At 27.8% G+C, this 25,169-nt stretch overlaps 2 protein-coding genes and 1 pseudogene across 2 annotated transcripts; 1 reads left to right on the forward strand and 2 right to left on the reverse strand.

Annotated features, from left to right (window-relative positions):
* Positions 1 to 9,568: 9,568 nt before the first annotated feature.
* On the reverse strand, positions 9,569 to 14,743 carry LOC114378365 (exosome complex component RRP41-like). Its single transcript, XM_028336949.1, has 7 exons — positions 14,582 to 14,743; positions 12,925 to 13,003; positions 12,692 to 12,794; positions 12,462 to 12,582; positions 11,510 to 11,598; positions 10,856 to 11,005; positions 9,569 to 9,874 (listed from the first exon to the last, which is right to left on the reverse strand). The coding sequence occupies exons 1-7, from the start codon at positions 14,712 to 14,714 to the stop codon at positions 9,785 to 9,787; spliced, it is 765 nt and encodes a 254-aa protein (XP_028192750.1). The 5' UTR covers positions 14,715 to 14,743; the 3' UTR covers positions 9,569 to 9,784.
* Positions 14,744 to 16,062: 1,319 nt separating this feature from the next.
* LOC114379682 (senescence-specific cysteine protease SAG39-like) lies at positions 16,063 to 17,680 on the forward strand. Its single transcript, XM_028338371.1, has 2 exons — positions 16,063 to 16,533; positions 16,945 to 17,680. The coding sequence occupies exons 1-2, from the start codon at positions 16,095 to 16,097 to the stop codon at positions 17,535 to 17,537; spliced, it is 1,032 nt and encodes a 343-aa protein (XP_028194172.1). The 5' UTR covers positions 16,063 to 16,094; the 3' UTR covers positions 17,538 to 17,680.
* Positions 17,681 to 20,423: 2,743 nt separating this feature from the next.
* LOC114379683 lies at positions 20,424 to 22,502 on the reverse strand (annotated as a pseudogene).
* Between the last annotated feature and the right edge of the window lie 2,667 nt (positions 22,503 to 25,169).

Genomic DNA, 25,169 nt, shown 5'->3' on the forward strand with positions numbered 1-25,169 from the left:
ATAAAAGAATTAATAATTAAATATATTTATAAAAGTCTATAATTAAAACTTATTGAACAAAAAATAAATATTTATTTCAAATCCCTTGCAAGAACGGAATTGTGTAGAGTTATAAATAATAACAATTTCCTTAACAAATAATATGATTATTATAATAATTTTATATTAAAAAATAATGCCCAACATCTTTAACTATATTTTTTGAAAAAGTAATCTCATCTTTGAGACATTATTCAAGCAATTCGTCTCACATGTTATATTTAGGCTTGACAAAATTAACTGAAATTCAAAAATTAGTTGAAAACCGAAAAATTAATTGAGAGTGGATAGTTAGAACATGAAAAGTTAACTTATTAGATTATAAATGTTTGATAAAATTAATCGTTGAAGTAGATGAAAAATATAAAATAACAAAAATAATGAAATCATGATCTATTTAAAAAGAATAATTAAAAAAATGAATAAATATATTGAAGATAAAAATGAAAAAAAATATAAAAAACTAAAAGTTAGAAATTAGTAAGAAGTTATTAAAAAACTTTATTTATTGGTTAAACAAATTTTACGTCTAGTAAGAAAAGCTTAAAATTAATTAAAATGTTTTATCAAACACATATTTTCGTTATTATTAAACACGTATTTTTTAATATGGTTTATAATAACAATAACAATTTCCTTAATAATAATAATAATAATAATAATAATAATAATATGATTATTATAATAATTATATATTAAAAAATAATGTCCAGTGTCTTTAATTATATTTTTAAAAAAAGTAATCTTATTTTTGGTCAAGCTATTATCAGTTTAATATGTTTTTTCTTGCGCATGTTCTTGTGTAGTAGTAGGAAAAAACCATTCAATATTTAGATATTTTAGCATTTTCATAGGATATGATGGACATATCATTAGTGAGTAAGCTACTCTGGTGCAGTTGTAGATGTAAAACTAATTAAAATGGATTTTTTTTTATAAAAAAAGAGGAATAATTACCTCAAAAATGCATCTCAAACCAATATAATTTTCATATTTTATTTTCGATAGGAAAATTAGTAAAAAGTAGTCCACGCAATGAGGGTGACTGTTCATATCATGCAAAAAAAAAAAAAATACTGAAATTGAGCAAAAAGAAAAAAAGAGACCGTATGAAAAATCAAATAAAAAAAAGGAAAAAAAAATATTAAACCTGCTTACATTGTAAACCCAGCAGAGAGCCAAAAGAAGAAAATGAGGCAGACATATCCAATTAAGTGATTCTTCTGAGCAAGCAAATAAAAAAAATAACGAAATTGAAGAAGCCAAAGAAAAAGAATGAGAAAAGGGAAAACTGTTGAACCTACTACTTACATTCTATACCCACCAGAAGAGAGTCAAAGAAGAAAATGAGACCATCGAATCAAATCAACTGATTCTTCTGAGCATGAGCAAGCAAACATAACATGAGATAGTAATCGTTTCTTCAATTATATTTTTAAAAAAATTGGTGGTTCTGAAATTAATGAAAAATTGGGGCAAGAATCCTGCAATTAATAGCAGAATATTTGAAATTTGAATTTAACTATTTGATTTTGATTGTAGTAAATGTTCCCCTAATTTTGCAATTAAAGTGAAGTACCTAATGATTTTGAATCATAATCATGGATCAATGATATGATGCTAAATTTGTATTAACTATTAACTAATGTACCATTTGCACGTATATTTAATATCAATTATTAAGAGAGAAAAAAATTATATATCCAAAAGTTTAAAATTTTTTACACCATCATCTAATTACAATTCACTGATATTTTTATAATAATTATTTCTAAAAGTCATATTAACAATAATTATTAAACTCATCAATTAATTAATATTTTTTAAAATAATGCTTTAAACTAATATAATTTAAATTTATTTTTTAATTTAGCAGATAAAATTATGCTAAACTTAGTATATTAAATTAAATAAGTAGACAATTAAAATTAATTATACCAGCTATATTATTGAAATTGCCCGATTGTCCATGGCTTTTGGGATAAAATTGTAGTGATTATATCAATTTATTTTTATTTTTTATGTAATTAAATATATTAATTACATAAAAACCATCAACTTTGATTGGACTAAAATCTTCAATTAAAAAGTTTATCTTTGTGAATTCAATGTAAATTTCCTATTAGTTTTTATATATATATAAAAAAATCTATCCCTATGCGTTATATTTTATATGACAAGCTAAGTTTAAATTTATCATCATACTTTCATCAAAAATATCCCTCTCATTCGTTATAGTTTTTTCATACTTTCTAAGATGATAAAATAAATCATTCAATAAACTATTTAAATAAAAAAGAAAATTATAAAAAAATACCGTCAAACTAAACTTATTAAGTAAAACATTAAAATTTTATTATAATAATTTAGATGTTAATGTGACTTCAAGTAAATTAAAATTTTAATCATTTTATACATTTAGTAAAAATATATAAGGTCGGTTTGATTTATTAAAATTTACGGTATTGGATATAATAAATATTTTTGTCTCGTGTTTAATTTGAAAAAAGATTATGGAACAACAAAAATTAATTAGATGAGGATAGAATAAAAATTTAACTTTTTGTTACTCAAAATTATGGGATAATTTTTTTTATCTCAAATGCAGAGTATTCAAAAGAAATACATACCTTTACCTCTTCCTTGTTTTTCAAGCTAGATCATATCATGTCATATATTTCAAATTTATATTTTCTACTAACAACAAAACCTTGTCGTATAATTTATTTCAAATTTATATTATCTACTATGTACATCAATTTTATCTTGCCATATATTTTTAATTTACATTATTTACAAGTTACAACAATTTTATCATATATATTAAATTTATATTATGGACTAGTTAACTTACTTGTTAGTATTTTAAATTCTCATAAAATATAATAATAATTTAAATTATATTAAGATAATTAATATTAAAAAAGATATTTTAATAAAATTTATATTATTTTATTTGTGTCGTTGATTATTAAACAAATACACAAAAAAATCATGTAATTCAAGTATTTGTCATATTCCATTCTCTTTGTCCCGTATTATTTCCTTTGTCCTCTACCATAATGCATAACAAACACAACCTCAATTAAAAGTTTATCCCATGAATTCAATTTAATTTTAATACCTTTTTTTTATAAAAAAAAAAATCACCCATGTGTGTCATATTTTCTATATTTAACATGGTAAGTTAATTCCAATTCTCTGTTCATATTTTCATGAAAAATATTTATCATTTTTTTTATATTTTTTTTAATATTTTCTATGATCATTAAAGAAAACATTCTATAAGTTATTATAATAAAAAATAATCAAATTTCAATTATTATAATAAAAATATAATTTAACCATAATAATTTAGATATTAATAGGACTGTAGGTAAATCGTTCATCTTCATGAATTCAATAGAAATTGTCTACTTGTTTTTAAAAATAAAGAAAAACAACCCTATCTGTTACATTTTATATATAATTGTTATTTTAGCATATTGACATATACACGTGTAATTTTTTTTAAAAAAAACAGACTAGACAAAATTCTGAATAATTTATTTTAAGTGAGAAAATAATATAATTTATATATTTTTTATATGGTAAGTTAAATCTAATTTTTTCTTCATATTTTTATAAAAAATATTCATCTTCATTTGTTATGCTATTTTTTCTATACCTTTATGATCATTAAAGAAAACATTCAATAATTTATTTAAATCAAGAGACAACAACCATAAAAATACATTCATTTAAAATATTCATTTCCATTTGTTATTTTTTTAACATTTTCTCTGTTCGTAAAATAAAATATTCAAATAAGAAAAGAGACAACCATAGATACTTTCAATTTAAATTATAATGATAAAAAAATATTTTCACCATGATAATTTAAATATTAATGCAACTTTAACTAAATTATTCATCTCGTGAATTAAGTAAAAATTTCTACTTATGTTTATAAGAAAAAAAAATGATTCATATATTTTATATATTTGCATATTCATATAATGTATAAGTATATCTTTAATTTCATTTCGTTGTTAATTTTGAAAATAAAATTATTACTTTACTTTTTCTGTTAAAATGATTTACTTCTTTTCTTTATGATGAAATCATTTTTAAATTTAATCATTGTTGTTTTTTGTTTAACAGAAAAATTATAAAATGCAATTTAACACATTTTCATTATTAATATCTAATAGAATAATGTCACCTTTTTATAAAATTAATTTTTTATATTAAGAAAATCACAATTAACTACTATTTAAGTTATTAAAAAGGTATAAAGGATGAGTGTATTAATTCGGAGAAAATAATTCAACCAAATGTCAACTTCATTGTTAGGATATTTGAAATTTAAGGCTATTGGCTTAAATAATTAAATTAAAATATATTTCATTGGGATGTGAATATAAACAATATTTTCTTACTATATCAGTATTTAAAATAAATGACTCAATTAATTGAAGAATTACTTATTTGTTAAAACAAACTAGTTTAGTTCCCGTGTCGTATTAAATATATTTATTATGATTTGCAGGTAAGTTCTTATATTTTAAAGTTAATTGCATAGTTTTAATATTTTAAATATATCACAATTAATAAATAAAATATTTTATATATTATTTTTATCCTATGATAATTGATTATTGTAATTATAAAAACTATTTCAAAGAAATGAATAAATTATTTAAGATATTGTATAAAATAAAAATTCATATAAGATTTAAAGATTTAAGTAAACCAAATATATAATTTTCTTAATTGTTTATATAATTCAATTTTTTTTATAAATATTTTTTTTGGAAAGTAATCAAAACTAAAAAATAGAAAATGAGAAAAAAATCACAAGTAGAAAATGAGAAAAAAATCACAAGTAGAATGATAAAAAAAACAATTCACCTACAAAAAATGGCAGTATTTCTTTTACTAAATAAATTTTGAACTTAAATTTATTTAATAAATCAATTAATTATCAATCAAACACTATTAACACAATCACATATGTCTAATTAAAACAATCAAATATTCAATATATCAACCAAATTTCAATAAACTATAATTAGTATGAAAATAAGTATTTAATGGTATGTTTATATTGGATATTAATCTTTTATTCTAACTCAATATATTGAAATAATTTCTGTTATACATTACTATACAAATAATAGTTTTTGAAAATTAAAGTTTTAAAACTAAATTTATTAATGTGACTGAAAAAATAATAAGAGATAATAAAAATACACGTATATGTTTATCTATTAAAAAACACAATTTAATTAATAAAACACAAAATTACTAACTCTCAATTCATAATCCTATAAAATAGATTTATTTAATTGATTTAAGATTCTATTAAAAATAAAATATAATAGAATAAATATAAAATTTATATTAATTGAATTATTGGGAGGAAATAAATATGAAAATGTCATATATATATATATATATATATATATATATATATATATATATATATATATATATATATAGTAGATATAATAGATTATATATATAGTTAAAAATTCTATATGTTTCAAGAGCACATGTACCTTAAATTTGACAGGCCATAATTCATTGCCAAATAAATGAGATATAAATAAATGCTCAAAATTTTAACATCGAATAATTTTGTGTGATCAAATAGTCGTAAAAGTATATGTATTATAATCCAAAATACTTTTATAATAAATAACAACCATAAAATAAGGGAAAATAATTGCGGATCTATGTTTTGTCACAATATGGAAACAAATTGTTATTTAATGATTAAAATTATACATATTTGGGGCAAATAAAAAATTCTAATATACATGACAAAGTGTATCATGCGTCTCCTTTACTTTCCAAAATAAAAATCAATTACGTTATCCAAAAATCCAAAATGGCATCAAACTATTAATCATTCCATTGACTAATTTCTCAAAATTAGAGAACGGGAAAGCATTACATTATTACAATAACAAAAAAGTTACACTTTCAGTATGAACAAAATACAGAAAAAAATGCAAAAAATCAGAAAATGGAACCATTATAATCTTACGATACTTTTAAGGATGAAGACAAAATTCAAAATTTATATGAATAAATATTGTAGGAATAAAAGGCAATAGCACAAAAGATACTTTTAAAAACAGTAAATAAAAATTTAGTATTTTGTCAGAGAATAGAACCTGCAATGCATAAACCAAATCAGTGAATAGAAAAAAGCATTGTCAATTTTGTGCTTTTGTATTTAGCAATTATTAATCCCCATAAAGAAAAAAAAGAATTTTACAAACCTACAGCATAAGATATATGATGCTTTTGCCATATGACTAAACTTTGTATTCAAAACTCTTAAAAAAGAGAAGCAAACATGCACAAATTATTAGAACAAAAACTCATAGATGTTATCGTGTTGGCTATTTTTAATTCTTCATAAAGGCAACAACTTTCTGCTAAAACCTATTTAAAAGGAAAACATATACAAATTATCAGGAGGAGAGTTTCGGTGGAGACCACGAAAAAAACGTTTATCAAGAAAAAAAAAATGTAGAATTTGAGGGTTTTGGTAGACATAAGAAAACATTCCTAAACAAAAAGGCAGAAAAAAATATAGCAAAATTGAAGAAATAAGAGAAAATGAAGAAGTTTAGGGTATGAGAAGAGAATAGAACCTGTGGCTTTTTTTTTTTTTACTTGGATGAGAAAAAGGAACTTTTCAAATGGTGTTTTTCTCTATGAGCCAAAAGCATTTTTATCACAATTATTTAGTCAGCATTTATTCCAGTCAATTTTCCACGCAAATATTGCTTAATTATCACCATTAATTATTTTTTCTAAACCTGATCACTATTAATTAAACGTGAAATAGGCTTCTGATGATATTAAACAAATTAGGACTAATATATCTCTCAGATTTGACCTTTATGTGAAAGAGTAATTTACTGATTTGCCTTGCATTTAGGCAGGAAAAAATAAATGAAAAATCTCTATCTATGTATGTTACATTATTATTTATTTACTTCCTCTTTAAGATTAATATTTATAAAGAATCTATTTATGTATATCCTATTATTTACTAAAAAATCTCTTTTTATGTTACATTATTATTATTTCTATTTTTCCTCTTTTAGATTAATATTAATCTAAATCGGATCATGATATTAAGACCATGTCGTGATATTATGATTCTTAGAAATATAAAGTCCAAAAAACAAATACACACTAATACGTGCTACTCACCGTATGGAACATGTATATACGCTTCCTAATCCTAATTACATAAAATTATAAATCTTACAAAATTACATTACTTAGTAGTAAGTTTATATTCCATTATATTATTATATTGGTATGGATATGACAAGCAAGAGTAGCAGCAACCGCAAACACAATGCCCCATTGGAAGGGACAGAGGCATGTATATTGTTTAAATATCACTTTTTTTCTCGAGAAGCAGTTATCTATCAGAATTATAAAGCAAATTATGTGGCTGCATAAGTCACAACAAGTAATTAAGAACAACGTGGTATGGTTATGGCATGGACTTGATAGTAGTAACACAAACGTATCCCTCACACTCATTCTCATCCTCAAGCCACATATTGTTTCCCTGTCCCGTTATCCGTGTTTGACGGTGCAACATTTTCGTGTACATAAAGGAGATTTACTACTACTTATTATTATTATTATACATAACATATACTATTAGTTAGTATTAATTAGTTGTGCCTGCTGTAATGTTTTTAATTAATATGGTTTAGTTACGGAAATTTTGGTTTCCTTAAGTGCTAACCGACAACAAGCCAGAAAGATCTCGTGTCGTACTTGCTTCATGTCAATTAGATAAAAGATTAATATCAACGTGTGTCAGGCAGTTCTTTTTTAATAGCTACTATAAAAGATGTTTATTCCTAATATTGAAATGGGTTGTTTGTTAGTTAATTATGTTTAATTTAATAAGTTGTTCCTCAAATCTAAAACTCGAGCATGATCATTTTAATTGATAGGTGTATTTTCAAATAACTCTAATGTGGTTTAATTGATAGTTGTTTAATTGATTGGTTTAACTTATTCTTAACTCAAATTTTGCACATATTACTATTTGAATTTAGATAAAATATCATTTTGATTTTTCTCTTAATTTTATGTCTATATATATAGTTTATTTCCTAAGTCAATGTGCCTGAGTCAGGTGAAATGATAACTTATTATCATAAACAGTATTTCTTCACGCACAATTAGAAATGATAATTAGAACCAAATTCAACGCGTACTCATAAGTGGGGAGTATTTAACTATTTATCTATCAAATGGGTTTGAATTTGGATATAGCTAATAACTCATAAAAATTTGCAAATATGGGTGCGGATAAAGCTATTATACTATCCAACTCTACATGTGTCTGCACAATATATTATTATACTTAGTTCTTTTCACTTGATATCAATTTTCACGTTCTCTTATGCCAATTACTTGTGAATGTTTGACGGAAATTAACATTATGTGTATTTTTTGGCAGATTTGGAATTCGTTGTTGTGTGAAATGATGGAGCAGGAAGAGACAAGTAAATTCTGTATGCATATACTACAAGGAATAAAAAAAAGTAAATTATATATATATATATATATATATATATATATATAATAAAGCCTTGACAGCCCTTGTGTTAGCTTTAAATGAAGAACTATGATTGATTGTACCTTCCAGATGAGATATCAAATCAACTTGTACAGACTGTCTATGATATAGAGGCACCCAAGGATTCAAGAATGCAGAAATACAGAATGAGACGAGTTTTTTTTTTTTATAATGAATAACTTTAAACTTTTTAGTCTCTAAACTCTAGACGCACGAGTTTGTGACCCAGACGTTTGCATGTTCACACACAATATAGTACTGTACTGTTCAGTGATCATGATCTATCTCCAAGCTAACACTCTTTCCAGCCTCTATCTCTCTTCTTTCTCTTCATTTTTCAAACATTTAATTTTTTTCCCTCTATTTTTTGTACTTCTAATTTTATTTTCTTTACTAGAGAGACAGCAGGGGATCAAATTGAGTGACCGTAGGGTTAAATTAAGGTCAAGTACACTGTTTGTGATTAATATTATCCAACTGAATCTATTAATAAAAACAATTATTTCTTTTGATGTATACATTTTGTATTTCTAAATTATCGTTATATATGCATAACTATTTTCATTTCTTTCATGAAACTTCAAAATATAACTGTTGTCGTTACTCTCAACTAGTAAATTATAAAAACTACAAAATTCATTAACATTTCAAAGTTTGATTAAAGAAAGTAAAACCATATTCATGATTTCCTGATATAAACTAGCATAAATCTTTTTACCCAACCAGCTATCATATACCTATTGAAGTGATTTTTAACTCCTGAACCAAACCAACTTAACCTGCTACAACAAATTCATGCATCTTTTTTTTTTTTGGGGGGGGGGGGGGGGCGGGGGGAGGGGTTAACTATCTTTTGGATTTTTTTTTCCAGAAAAATGAGGGCCAACCCAATTCATCTTACTAAGCTGTCAATTTCCTAATTCATAATATTGAATTGACTTGCAAAACTATGTGACATGCATATAGCAATTGCTATAAGAATAATTAACTTTGTCTTTGACAAGATCATGAGCACAAAATTTTCAGGGCATGCAAAGCAACTCTCCCTACCTTCAACACAAAATTATCTCAATATAAGAAGAAATTAACAGCACATAATGCGAACTATGTTAATTTAGAACTGCCATTCTATTCCTGGGAATCCGAAACAGCTTCTTTTAAACATGACCTCATAATCTTCGCAAGCTTTGCACAAGCATCCAAACACAGCTGCATTCCCTGCATGTGGGAAGCTAAAATGTCACTAGAGTACGTTCCATCTCTATTCATTATATTATAATATGTCAATACAATGACCAATTTGGAACATTAGATGTGAAGACATTATATCTTTACATCGCACTAGCACCTCTATATAAATTGGAAATAGCCTTAACTCAATTCCAGTATTAACTTCGATCACATAAGTACCAGTAATCAGTAGGCACGGAAAAGGAGATACAAATAGATGATCAATTAGCAATACAAATATGTAAACCTCAAAGCAGAAAACCTCAGGTGAAACGATTAAATGCTGTTTCTTGAAATCAGTAAAATGAAAAGGCATCCACACGACCACACCTATAAAGCCCAGACACTTGATACGATAAAGATGTGACACATAGGAAACTCTTAAAAAATCAAAATTTGATCTGGCCTAAATATGCTACCATGAATTTGTACATGCACCCACACACATTTTACATAAATGTACAACATTTGTAATGAGACATTGATGATTAGTGAATAGGATACAATAATGGTCAGAGAAGTGGGTGTAAACAGATGCTATGTGCAAGGCTCAAGGACTTTCAAGATTATTGATATTGTGATGCATGATTGGAAGTATAGAAGCAATGTGCAACATCCAGATGTGAGAAACCAGCGAGCCCTAGCCCATTCCCATTTTACTGTGACAGTGCTATGGGCAAAATGGTAACAGAAACTTTGGGTTAACACTACAACACAATCATTTCAATTGAAAGTATCAAAGTGCCATCATATCTCAGACCGTACCTGAGTATGTATCCCAAAAGTTGGTAAAAAAAATTAAAAATAAACTAAATTGGCATATTATATGCATATCGTTGTTAGACATGCATTTGACACTATACTTTGCCAATTTGAGTATTTGGCTTTCATAGATCTAGACATAATTTCACAACTTCAAAATAGGCATTTAATAAATAAAAGATTTTAAAAAAATTTAAATAGGTAAACCTCGTTAATCTTTGGGGTGGACCATTCCCCAGTAACGGTGAGTTGGGTGATTTCATAGCGAGAAGGCATGCAAGTAATCATTAAGCTTCCATCTTGGCCATTTTCCTCCTCCAAAACAGGATCAATGACAAGGTTCTTATTAAAACATGACTGCAATCATTAGAAAATAATAATGAGACTTTCAGCAGCAATCACATCATGAAGGAACAATTTATGGGATAGTCATAATAGGTAAAAGGTCATTAGCCTTCATCATGATGATCTCATTTTATCATAATGATTTTTATGAAGAGGAACCTGGCATAAACAAGCCCAGAAGATCATCCAATAAAAATAGCACACACACTCATGCAATTATGCCAAAGAATTTGGTATCCACTGAAAAGTAGTTGGAAAAATAAAAATTTGTTTAAAAACATATTTCTAGGCTACAGAAGACAAAACACACATATATGAAAATATAATTTAATAATAGTGCATGAAATGTGTGATGTGGGTACCAAGTCAGAAATCATTAGAGAAAAGGAAATCAGATGATTTTATAGTAAATCAAAATTTCAAAATAAACTTAAAATGGTAGAAACAGATTATGCATCCTACAAAGCAAGTACATATTTAGTGACATTAGAGTGCAAATGTGAGCAATATTCATACCACAGAAACTGAGGCAACAAGATCATACATCATTATTCCCGCATCTGCAAGAGCAAGGCTTGCACATGATATGACAACTGGGAGATCACCTGCAACACACTCACTAATATTATCACCTGCTATAAACTTACGATTTTGCCAAAAGGTTTCAATTAAATGGGATCATTCATCATTACTTCTTCCATTATAAAATTCAAAGGAATAATACAGCATCTCAAACAAATCCATTACGAACCAGACTACCATAAATGACCACATCTTAATATCTACATTTAAGGTGTACATAAAAAACTGCTAAATTATAGAAAATTGACATGACATTCATTAAAATAAATCATATGTTCGTTCTTTTTGACTGTGTACTTGGAAGCCTTTATCAAAGAATACATGAATTATACTAATCGCTATAGTAATTGATCATAAGAACATGGAAGCATTTCTCATCATAAGCAGCAAGGCCTCATACAACAGAAGCTACGGCTGACTTCTCTTACCTAAAGTCTACAAAAGTAATTGAACTTAAAGAAACTACTTTTATTAATCTCTGACAAGCTGTTGCCACCCCTAAAAGTATGGCAATAATCCCCACTGAAGCACCTGGCAGTGTGGCCTTGACCACAAAGTCTGCCCATGATATTCAAAGCCAGGGCAGGTGAAGTTCATTCATATGCATTGCCAATTGAACCACACCTCATGGTTAACTAAATGGAAATGTGCTGAAGCAAAATACCTTTTCGCATTTATGGAACAATAGAATAAACATAGCTTGAAACAAAGCAATCATTAAATGACAGCAAGGTAGATGAAAACACAAATAAACTTAGGCTTCCCTTTCTAGTGTTTTTAAGCAAATTTATATTCAGCACAATTTTGTCTGTTAATTTCAATCCATCAAAAACAATATCATGACAAATTAAATAGAAAATCAATATGAAATTGTATGTATGCTTACTGCCACTAGATTCCAGCACCAATGCAAAGACGTCCACAGTTGTCTTGGGGAATGTTTCCAGTATTATTGCTCCCTCCAAAGCTTTATGAAGCATTGAACTGTACTCTTTGTGGTCTGAACCCTAACTTCGTGAGATATAATATATTAAAAGACTACTTCCAATAGCCATGAAGATGGAAGATGCAGAAGAACACAACAGAAAAAAGCTACAAGTATAGCCTTTCATATACCTGCCCACGAATCGGAGTTGCAAACGTTGTAAAGCTGACATTGCAATTCAAACGCCCTATATCACTGTACATCATCGCCTTCTTGCTCTCTCTTGGCCCAAATCTAAATTAAGAAAAACAAACAAAATATCCCCATTAGGCAGAGAGCATAAAAACAACAAAGCCATAAGAAACAAACCTCAGAGAGGTAAATTAACTAAATGACACATAAGTGAGATAAAAGAGCCACTCACACTGATACAATGACCTTGGTATTTCCAACCTCAGCATAAGCAGATCCAGATGCAGCATTCACAGCACCAGTCCTGAAAACTGCAAGTCACCAAATAACAATGTGCTTATCAAAAACAATGCCACCAATCAACATTTCAAAGCAAATAAGTGATTCTAATGGTTCATTTCAAAAATCAGAAGCTGTTTAGTCTTCTGTTAGGTGCTTAGTTAATCAGTTTTGATGACAATTAGAGCTAGTTTCACACTGTTATTTTAGTTGCATTGATATACTCACGGTATATAATAAATAAACTCCTTCAAAAAATGAAAATTGTGTTCATTTCTTGTCACACAGAGTTCTATAACATGGTATCAAAGTCTATCATAGATCCATTATTAGGACACTTGTCATATTATCCACACATCAAGCCCAAAAATGCTGGGCACAAGGGGATTTATTGGGAAAACCCAAGTTCCTTGTTGACTAGAGATAGTACCTGATAAGAACTTATAAAGCTTCTTACTAGCCAGTTTCGTAGGGATGAGTTGGGCACAAATCTATCAGTCCTACCAGCGCAATGTACAACATCGGGAATCTCAGTCCCTATCCCTTTCTCCAATAGGCACACATCTAGCATGAAAAACAGGAATTCACCCTTTCACAATAATTCCAGGCCATAATATGATCAATATCAGATTGGACAGAACTAGGTACTCTAGATATGATCCTAGTGCCAAATGGACCAAGGTGACTCTTTGGACCAGAACCACCCCCATAAATAACTGCATCAATTTCAATTGTTATCCATGATCATCTATATTCCTTACAGGAAATGGAGCATCACCAATGTGCAAAGCACCATCTATCCTCAAATCTTTAGAATCTCACTGAAATTTGTTTATGTCAAGTACATTCCATGCACCATAGGTGGATCTTGTAGGAGGAGATGCCCTTTTCCAGTTTGGACCTGTCTGACTTTTAGAGCTTCCATCTCATGAAAATCAGGAACTGAGATATATGAGGTTTGAGACCTTGAGGATCAAAAGGTTGCATTAGAACATTAGGCCCAGCAATACCACCAGGTGTCAATTGTCCATGAAAATTATCTTGATTCATAGAACAATTATGTTTGTAGTGGTCGAATTAGATGCTCATCAACTAATATAGGCCATCTACTTCCAGGAAAAAAGACAGGGTAATCTTTGCCAGGTGCCAGCTCACTGCTTTGAACACATAATCGTTAATCGACCACTGCTTTGGCATGCCGAGCTTCACCAATGCCTCTAAATTCAACAAATGAATAATGTCTAGAAGGAAAACTCCTGATTCTCTCAATCTTACTTCACCAAATAGTATCATGGCATTGTGGAGCATTTGTCCATCAATTTGAATAGCATGAGGAAAAGCTATCCACAAAATGTTTCTCCGATTCGGTATGAAGCAGCATCGTAATCCGAAAACGGCATTAACAATAAAAACCTTCACAATTTAACACTATACCCATAACAATAAAAAAAGGCATTGTAGACTGTATCCACATGAAAACCTTAACACTGGCGAAGAAAACGAAGACTAAAAACAATTTAATGAAAAAAAGAGCATATATTGAGATTACAAATGCATCGAGAAGAAATAAACAGAATGGTTGTTCAATTTGAAAGCGAGTGGGGGCTTACATGCGGGTCTGCACTGGTGGAAACTGCGGCCATCAGGTCGAGCCAAATCCTCATTGAAAAGCGATGGTTTCTTCTTATCGGTCGTCGGAGACGGCGAATATGTGGCCGGAGTTGATCCACCTTTGCCCGCCATTCCCAACACTGTAACTCTCTTCAGGTTTCTTCGCTATGGTGTATATATATGGCCAATAAAAGGCTGCCTTTTGGACTTGCGGAACTTCTGGCTCTGGGCCTCCACACCTACTTTCCAGCCCATCTACTTCACATTTTTTTTATGCACATAACTGTTTTAAATAAAATAAGAAAGACAATACGCCTATAGTAAATGGTTAACGATTTAAATTTGACTTTTATAAAAAATTTCTAAAGTAAAGACTATTTCAAGGAAACATTTTACTCTTCACTAAGATAAGATTAGTAGCTAGTGACAACTTTTAGTAATTTGTATATACTATAAGTTTAAATTCAATTATCATTCTTGTGCCAAAAAATGGTTTTAATTAAAAACATATAATATACTTAAAAAATTAAAGTGTATATCAAATTATTTTTATAGTATATATAAAATAATAAATACTTTTTACTAATAAATATGGTCTATTTCCCCATACTTAGTGATTTCAATGGGAGCATTAACAGTGAGAGCGGGTGAGATGAATGAACTGATGCTCATTTGGTCTTTTTACTCGGTTTCGAATTTAGACACTGAGTGAGTGATTGGGACGGAGCTTTAGTGCAGAGGACGGGGGGTGAAGGGGTCTGAATTATAACTTTCTTATTCTCTTTTTGTTTATGTATTTGAGGTTATAACGCAATATGCAGATGAATTTCAATTTCTCTTAATTGAAATTTGTCTTTTATTCAGTCAGTTAATAGATTATATATATTGTGCTTAATTTATTCAATCATTTTTTTTATCAAGAAATTTAACTTAATTGGTTGAGTAATAAATAAAATGTATAAATTAATATAAACTTCTGATATTATCTTTAATTCCTACCTATAAAAACAAAAATACTCAATGATTTCATATTTTATAAATGAAAAAAAATATATTCACTACACTAATTAAAATTTGCATTAAAAGCATTAATATTGAGTCTCGTGTTTCGTAAAAGCATTGATTATATATAAAGTACTGACTACCCTAATTAAAATTTGCATTAAAAGCTTCAAACTTACTAATCTCTATATTAATTGAGCAAGTTTGGTCTTAAATTTAGAATTTTTTTAACAAAGTGGCCTTTTAAAAAAGTTGGCAAACAAGTTATCTTTCGTATAAGAAACAAGTACTATTATCTTTGCAATTTTGTACATATAAGAAACAAATGAATAGAGTACTTTTTGTCCCAATAATAAAAAATAAAGATAATTTTTAAATATATTAATTACTTCGCTATTTTTTATATTTTTAATTTATTGTAAAGTCTATATACCTCAAGCAATCTTAGGGACAAACGGTTCTACTTGCTGATATTTCACTTACAAGCAGGTTTCCATTGTCATAATTTTCATGGCTTCCGAAAACCTTTTCCATTGTACTTCATTGGCTTTGCTTCTCTTATTTGGATTTTGGGCTTTCAGCGCCAATACTCGCACTCTCGAAGATGCTTCAATGCATGAGAGGCACGAGCAGTGGATGGCTCAGCATGGAAAGGTCTATAAGGACCATCATGAGAAGGAGTTGAGATACAAAATATTTCAGCAAAACGTGAAAGGCATAGAAGGCTTTAACAATGCGGGAAACAAATCTCACAAGCTTGGTGTCAATCAGTTTGCTGATCTCACAGAAGAGGAATTCAAAGCCATAAATAAACTCAAGGGTTATATGTGGTCTAAAATATCAAGAACATTCTCGTTTAAATATGAACATGTGACAAAAGTACCAGCAACACTGGATTGGAGACAAAAAGGAGCTGTCACGCCCATCAAGAGCCAAGGCCTCAAGTGTGGTATGAACTTGATTACTCCTTTAAATTCACATTTAATTATGGGACTTAATTAATATGTATTTTTTTGTTTCTCTTCCTACTTTCAAATAACAGAGTTAATTTATGACAAAATGTTTTTTTAAGAGTATGTTTTAAAACTCTCATCAACTAGTTATCAATTGTTATAGACATATGAAGATTTAAAAACATAATTTATAAACAAAAAATTACACACTATTATCTTATCAAATTTCTTAATGACACGACAGGAGGTTAATGGATTGCGAATGTCGTTATTATATATATATGTTGTGTGTGGGTAAATAGTCTATATATACATTGATGAAGAGTTTTTAGATCATCATTCAATTAGAAGTCTGTAGACACACACACCCCTAATGAACTTTGCTTTATATATATTTTTTCGTTTAGGATCATGTTGGGCATTTGCTGCTGTGGCAGCAACAGAAGGAATCACCAAGCTGACTACTGGTGAATTGATCTCTTTATCAGAACAAGAACTTATTGATTGTGACACAAACGGTGATAATGGGGGTTGTAAATGGGGCATAATACAAGAAGCCTTCAAATTTATCGTGCAAAATAAAGGACTTGCCACAGAAGCATCTTACCCTTATCAAGCTGTTGATGGGACTTGCAATGCAAAAGTAGAATCCAAACATGTGGCTAGCATTAAGGGGTACGAGGATGTTCCTGCCAACAATGAGACTGCACTTCTCAATGCTGTTGCGAATCAACCAGTTTCTGCACTTGTTGATTCAAGTGATTATGATTTTCGATTTTATTCAAGTGGTGTCCTCAGTGGATCCTGTGGCACTACATTTGATCACGCTGTCACTGTTGTGGGGTATGGAGTAAGTGATGATGGAACCAAGTATTGGTTGATCAAGAATTCATGGGGAGTATACTGGGGTGAACAAGGATACATCAGGATAAAAAGAGATGTTGCTGCTAAAGAAGGCATGTGTGGCATAGCAATGCAAGCTTCTTACCCCATTGCATAATTGTTAAACTTCGTTACGACAACTTTTTAGACTTTCACTTTTAGTTTTTTCAATGGATCAAAATTTTAACTAAATCTTCTATAAATTATGTACCAGTACTAAGTCAAGAGAAGTCTATAATAATATCATTTCATAGGCCATCACTTATAAACTTTTTTATTTTTTTTAGACTACATGTATTTTTTTTTTCTGAAGACAAATTTTGTTGATGCCCCACACAAGATACTAAAATTATCATGAGTGACAAAATTTTCCTTGTGAGTATTTAATGCAATGTATATTTAGGACTCCAACCCGAGATTTCTGATCAAATAAGAACAATTTCATATCAACTGATACGCACGCTAAATGGTTACTTATAAATTTTTAAACCTAGGTTTCAAAACAAATATAATCTATCACCTCTTTGGCGTTAATATTGATGGTGTTTTTTAATTTATTTTTCGCAAATTTACTTTAGCCAAAATTTATATGGTGTTTATATATATATATATATATATATATATATATATATATATATATATATATATATGAGTTTTACACTTTTTTCTTTTATTGGGAGTGTATTACCTACACCATAAATTTTTTATAAAAACTCATTAACCTTTTGTTTTACTAACAAATTTAACTAAGAAATATTTAAATAGTTTACTATTTATTTAAAAAAAATTAACAAATTTTGGAAAACAGCATAGGAGAAATTAATTTGTAGTAGATGAAAGGGAACTTTTAGAGAAGACAAAGGAGGAGATAATGAAAGGTAAACATAATATGTGAAGAAGGCTTCCTTTTGGTATCTGAAATTGACCAAACATTGTTTAAGGGTGTAACTTCCTCACATTGATTGTGGTTGTAACAGTTTCATTGTTACATTGGACAATTAGATGTAGGAAAGATGTATTAGAAGTTACATGCAAAGGAATATGTGAGATAATAACAATTCAGCAAATATAATGACATATCAAGTGAGTATGTTATTTAGGTGTGATTTAAAATAACTTATACGAGTGTGACCTATGTATTATCTAATAATGATATAATGTTATATGACTTATATCATCATATCAGATCATTTATTTAATCAAATTTAATAAAATATTATTTAATTAATTTTAAACTTATCTAATAAAAATATATGATCTAATTATATCTAATAAATTTATCTCCTAGTTATCTTTTATCCAACATTAGATCAAATATATCGATCTTTTATCAAGAGTATAACAAGTATATCTAATAAAAATATAATTAATCTTTTTGGATGATTTTAGTGTAATTATATTTAATATGATACTAAATATTTTAAAAAATGATATATATATATATATATATATATATATTAAATAACAAAAATACTAAATACAAATTTAAAAATTTATAATTTAATCAAACCCGTGCATCACACGAATATAAAATTTAGTATTTATTTTTAATTTGAAATCATATAAAATAACTTTAAATAATTTTATGAATAAATACTATTTTTAAATAATATTTATATTATATATTTGAAATATTTATACTAAAAGTTAATTTAAATATAATTAGTTAATATATTTATTATAAATAATATTTTTTCTATATGTTTAAAAACTTTTTACACGAAACTTTTGTTAATTAATATTTATAAAATAAGGTTAAATATCCTTTTTATGTAATTATATAATAAAATTTTAATATTAACTTATTAAATATACTTTTATTACATAAATATTACATGCAAAATCATATAAAAAATAAATTAATTTTTATATTGATGAAATTTTTTACATAAATACATTTGAATAAATTGTATAAGATTTGTTTCTCATACTTGTTTCCTTCTATTATAATAAAAAAATTAAATATTTGTAATTAATTTGATTAAAACTTACACATGTGTGATAATAATTAATTTATTCAAATTTTAAATATATTTGTTCTAATTACCCTAATTATATTTAAATGATTTTTATGAACTAAAAAATAGAAAAAAAAATATTTACAATTTTTCTATCAAATGCATAATATTTTCCTTTCTAACTTGTTTACAATAAAAAAAATCAAGATAAAGATAAAATAAATATATATTTTGAAATTTTATTAGATATAATTGTTTGAATCTTGATAAAAGATATACTTGTTTTAATTTTGATAAAAGATATATTTATTCTAATGTTGGATATAAGTTAATTACGAGATCAATTTATTAGATATAATTGGATCATATTATTTTATTAGAAAAATTTAAAATTTATTAGATAATATTTAATTACAATTGATTAGACAATATTTTAATAAATTTGATTAGATGAATATAGAATAGATAATATTTTTAAAAATTTGATTAAATGAATGAGAATTGTTCACTCCTATAATTAAAAAAAATAAAAAAAATTACCCAAATAACACAAACAAAAAATTATTTACACAAATAATAAAAATCACTATTTAAGGTGAGAAATCGCCCCCTCCCCCCAACTGATTTCTCACCTTAAATAATGATTTATATCATTTGTGTAAATAATTTTTGGATTGTATTATTTGGATAATTTTTTGTATTATTAGAATGAAAAACTCAAATGAATAATTTAATGTGACGAGATAAGTACGTGACATTATATGATTAAATAATACATAAGTCACACAAGTGTGAGTTATTTTCAAGTCACACAAAAATAACCACGATAAAAAACATATTGATTTGTAACTAGTATATTATAAATAGATTTTTATAAAAACAAAATGGTAAATTATACCATTCAACTTTTAATTATGCGTCCATGAGTACATTGATTTTGAGGAGGTTTTTGAAAGGTAAAACATAATTTCCTTCTATATAGATAGATATAATAAACAAGTATAATTATACATGATATTTTTGTACAATTGTGGTACAAGGTTTGAATCTACCACTTGTAATTTCTTCAAACCTATAAATATCAGTATTAACACACACTTCTGATGGTTTGTACTTATATATATTGAACAAGGAACTTGTACATGAAATATATAATAGTAAGAAAGCAATTATGCACTGGGGTAAGAAGCCAACATCGCTATGCCACACAAGCCTTCTTTAGCAGCAACATCTCTTTGCATCCTAATGTATCCTTTTTCACCCCACTTAACTCCCCATGAATTCTTGACCAACCAATACTTAGTTCCATCATCACTTACTCCATACCCCACAGAAGTGACACCATGATCCAAGTTAGTGCCACATGATCCAGTGAACACACCACCTGAATAAAATTGAAACTTAAAACCGCTAGCTTCAATAGCTACAGAAACAGGTTGATTAGCAACGGCTTTGAGCAGTGCACTCTCACTGTTGGCAGGGACATCCTCGTACCCCTTAATGCTACCTGCATGGTTACCATCTGCTTTTGCATTGCATGTTCCATCAAAACCCTCATAAGGGTAAATGGCTTCTGTGGCAAGCCCTTTGTTTTGCAAGATAAATTTGAAGGCATCGTCCATTAGACCCCCTTCACAACCTTGGTCCACACCCTTTGTGTCACAATCAACAAGCTCTTGTTCTGATAAAGAGATCAATTTTCCAGTTCTCAGCTTGGTGATTCCTTCTGTTGCTGCCACAGCAGAAAATGCCCAGCAACATCCTAAATGGTAAATAAAAACAAAGCAAAGTTCATTAGATCGGGTTTGAATAAATTTCTCTATAAACATTAATTATAAAAAAAAGATAAAGTAAATTGAACTTCTCAAGATAAAATCAATTCATGCACTTAATTTTTATTAAAATTATTTGGTTTAAACTTGTTTTTAATTTTTGAAAAAGTTATAGATTTTACATTGGGTTCCTAACAATTTTTTTCTTTATTTTGACCCTTATATTGTTGTTTCTCGATAACTTGTAAAATTTGAGTTTAATTGATAATCAATTTTGATTAAGAATAATTAGAATTTTTTGTTTTACTGTTATTTTTAATGAAATAACGAAAAGTTTAATATTATGTTAATTTTTCACCGAATTGAAAAGAACTTTTAGAGGAGAATTGAAACAAAAAGGTAAAGAAAATTTTTTAAAGAAAAAGTTGAAAATTAAAATAGTTCATTTAGTGCACATCAGTACAAAGAAAATGCACGAAGAAGCCTAAAGACGCTCTTAACATGAATTTTGCGCTAAGCGCATGATCACTGTTATACTCGTTACATCCAAAAGGTCCACTTAATTAAAGAAAAACACATTGACGATTGTGATATAAAAAAATTCAGAAACCAAATTAAAGAAAAATCCAAAAAAATATTTCAAGCCCTACTTAATATAGCCAACATAATAGAAGAGACAAAATAGAAAAAAAAAAGTCAGAAATGTAAAATTCATAAAATTTCTAGGAATCAAAGCTAAGAAAAATTTATTATGGACCAAATATAAAATATGTAAATTTTTCAGATAAAAAATATATATTTAAACTAGATTATTTTTATTTAATTAACTTCTTGAAGAGAAAAGGTAAGCATAATTATAACTGCTGAGTACTTGTTAAATTCAGATCATCATCAAATTCAAACACATACCACATTGGCCTTGGTCCTTGATGGGTGTGACAGCTCCTTTTTGTCTCCAATCCAATGAAGCGGGCACTGCTGTCACATTTTCATACCTAAATGTGGTTGTCCTTGTTCTTTTGGAGCACACATGACCCTTGAATCTATTTATGGCTTTGAATTCCTCGTTTGTGAGATCAGCAAAATGGTTTATGCCTAGTTTGTAAGGTTTGTTTCCGGCATTGTTAAAGGCTTCTATGCGTTGCACGTTTTCCTTGAATATCTGGTATTTCTGTTCTTTCTCAATGCTTGTAGACTTTTCCATGTGTAGCCATCCACTGCTCATGCCTCTCACGCATTGGAGCATCTTCAAGAGTGCGAGCATTGGCCTCAAAAGCACAAAATGCAAAGATAAGAAACAAAGCCAAAGTGCAATGGAATAGTTTTTTGAAAGCCATGGCAGTGACAATTGGAAACTACACTAACACTGCCTTGGTAAAATGTCAGAAAGTTGAGGTACTGGTCCCTAAGATCACTTGAGATATATATACACACACATTTGAAGACTCGTTTGTGTTCTAATTTCTTAACAAACCACGCACGTGCATGAGAAAGTTAAATTTTCTGACTACGACCCATAACGCTTTAATGTGATGAACCATTGATATTAAAGTTTCATCGGTGTACGTAATTACATATTGAAATCAATCAGTGTTTATGATAAGAAAGATTTTTGTAATATCATATATTCTCATGTTGCACAAAATGCAGACTGCTGAGCCAACGTAGTTGAGTGGAATTAGAATAGAAGTCTTGTCAACTATATAAACAAATCAATTATATAATACTTTCAATTTTATTTTTATTTTAGGTCTTTAATAAAAAAAATTATTATATTGAATTATTGATATATAAAAAAAATTGTTTTAAACTTTTATCATTTGGTGATGTGAGACATTAAAAATATTTTTTTTTAAATATACATTAATAAATGATAGGAAAAATCATAATACTCTACTTGATTCATAGGAAAATCATATTATACAAAATATATTGATAACTTCATATTTTTTTATCATCACGATGATTTTGGTGTAAAATATCATCATCAACTTTATTTATGACTAATCTTCATAATTGACTGATCACCTTTAGTGAGATAGTTCCTCCCAAGTTCCAACCATAATTTTTTTTATCTATAAGACTTGAATAATATGAGACCTTGCTTAAGGAGATCAAATCTAATATTACTAAGACCAATAACTTGTTAATTTTTTGCAATGCATATGCTTTCGTTGATCGAAATATTAAAATATTTAATACTAATAATAGTATAACTTTTCAAATATAGACCATTAAAAATAAGTTTACATTATTTGATAATTACATTTATATACCTTTATTTAAATAGTTATTAAAAAATAATCTTTAATTAAATATATTTTTCATAAATAAATATAAATTAAGTGAGATAATTTTAAAAATATATAAGAAATAAAATTAATATAAACATGATTAGTATGATAAATTTGTAAATAAAATATACATATTTATAAGTTCAATTTGAATTAAATTGTATCGATTTTCAAAATTAAACTGACGATCCAATTTAATAAAAGATTAATTTTATTTTGGTTTGAGTTTATTCTATTTTTGGTTTTATTATATCAAATTGATTTATGTTTGTAAACATTATGTCGCGAAGTAGCTCTATACTTCAGTTTTTCACTTTCTCTTAAATTTACACCAACTTCAAGTCTTCAACTCTTATTCTTTTAATTCCTCAAATGAATAAGATTCAGTTACACCGCACAAAATAGTTACTCAATATAATGAGTCACTTTTATGCAATACAATGTAAAGTTCTTGCCACCTCAATAAGTTATTTCACAAACACTTGTTGATTTCTCTAATAATGTTTAAAATATTTTTATATCTAGCAAAAATTAATTCCACATCTTTTAAAAAAATATTAGATTATTGATTTTATTTTTTAATCATATGTAATATTTTAAAATTAAAATATTTTCTAACTATAAAATCTAAAGTGATCCATTGATCATCTAGGTAAGTGACATGTCTAAGTAAGTTTGGTAAACAAATAGAAAATAAGATAAATGGACACTCGTAGGTGGATAAACGGACCCAGGTCTATGTATTGGCCTGCGGGGTCCGCGGTCCGCGTCGGTAACGGACCAATTTTTTTAAACAGTCCATGGTTATGTCATATTTTTGGACTCGTCCCACTTAACTCGCGGACTATGCGGGTTTGGCCCGCGGGATCCACAGATTGCCCGCATTAGGATTTCATTGCTTCAAATATGGAATCATTTGTTATTGGAGATGTTTAAGTTTCATATTTTAGATTTATTGCTTGAATTTTCTTTTGTTAAGACATTATTTATTTTATTGATGTAATTGACTAATTGTTAAGATTTTATTTATATTTGTATTGAACTTAATTTGATTGTATTGTATTTTTATTGAAATTAAAATTCTTTTAAAATTAGGCCTACGGACTGGTCCGTTTGACCCACGGGGTCTGCGGAGTAGGGACAAATCTATTTATTTAGTTCGTATAAGAATGCGAGACGGGTTGGCCCTATCCACTGCCAATGCGAGCGGACTAGCCCGCTCACCCACCCCTACTTAATATTATTAGACACCTAGTGAAAAAGTATATATAGATGTTATAGGATTTATGATATAATAGAAAAAAAAAACTGCTTGTGGATGTTAATGTTCAAGTATCATTGTTCAAACAAATAATGCTGAGGCATAACAAGTCTAGTAAACAAATAATGTTTTAAGGCATAACCCACCAAAAATGTATTCTCCCTAATATTATGGCTGGATGCATTTGACACAAAATGAGACAAATTAGCATCTTAATTATCAGCTAAAGGAAAAATTATAAAACAGCTGCAAAATGTTTTGTAGAGAACATGTTAACTTCTCTAGATGATGCTCAGTTACATATAGTTCTTAGAGAAGCAGAAGTGGCTATATATGCTAATATCTTAGACAATTATTGGATAATATTTAGCATTTGTTGAAGAGGTGAGAAAGAGAACTCTCTTGTGTCTTTTTCTCTGAAGGATTGAAAATAGATCCGTTTAAAATACTAATATTAGTAAGACT

This window comes from Glycine soja, chromosome 12 (assembly GCF_004193775.1).
Source record: "Glycine soja cultivar W05 chromosome 12, ASM419377v2, whole genome shotgun sequence".
NCBI classification, from domain to species: Eukaryota; Viridiplantae; Streptophyta; class Magnoliopsida; order Fabales; family Fabaceae; genus Glycine; species Glycine soja.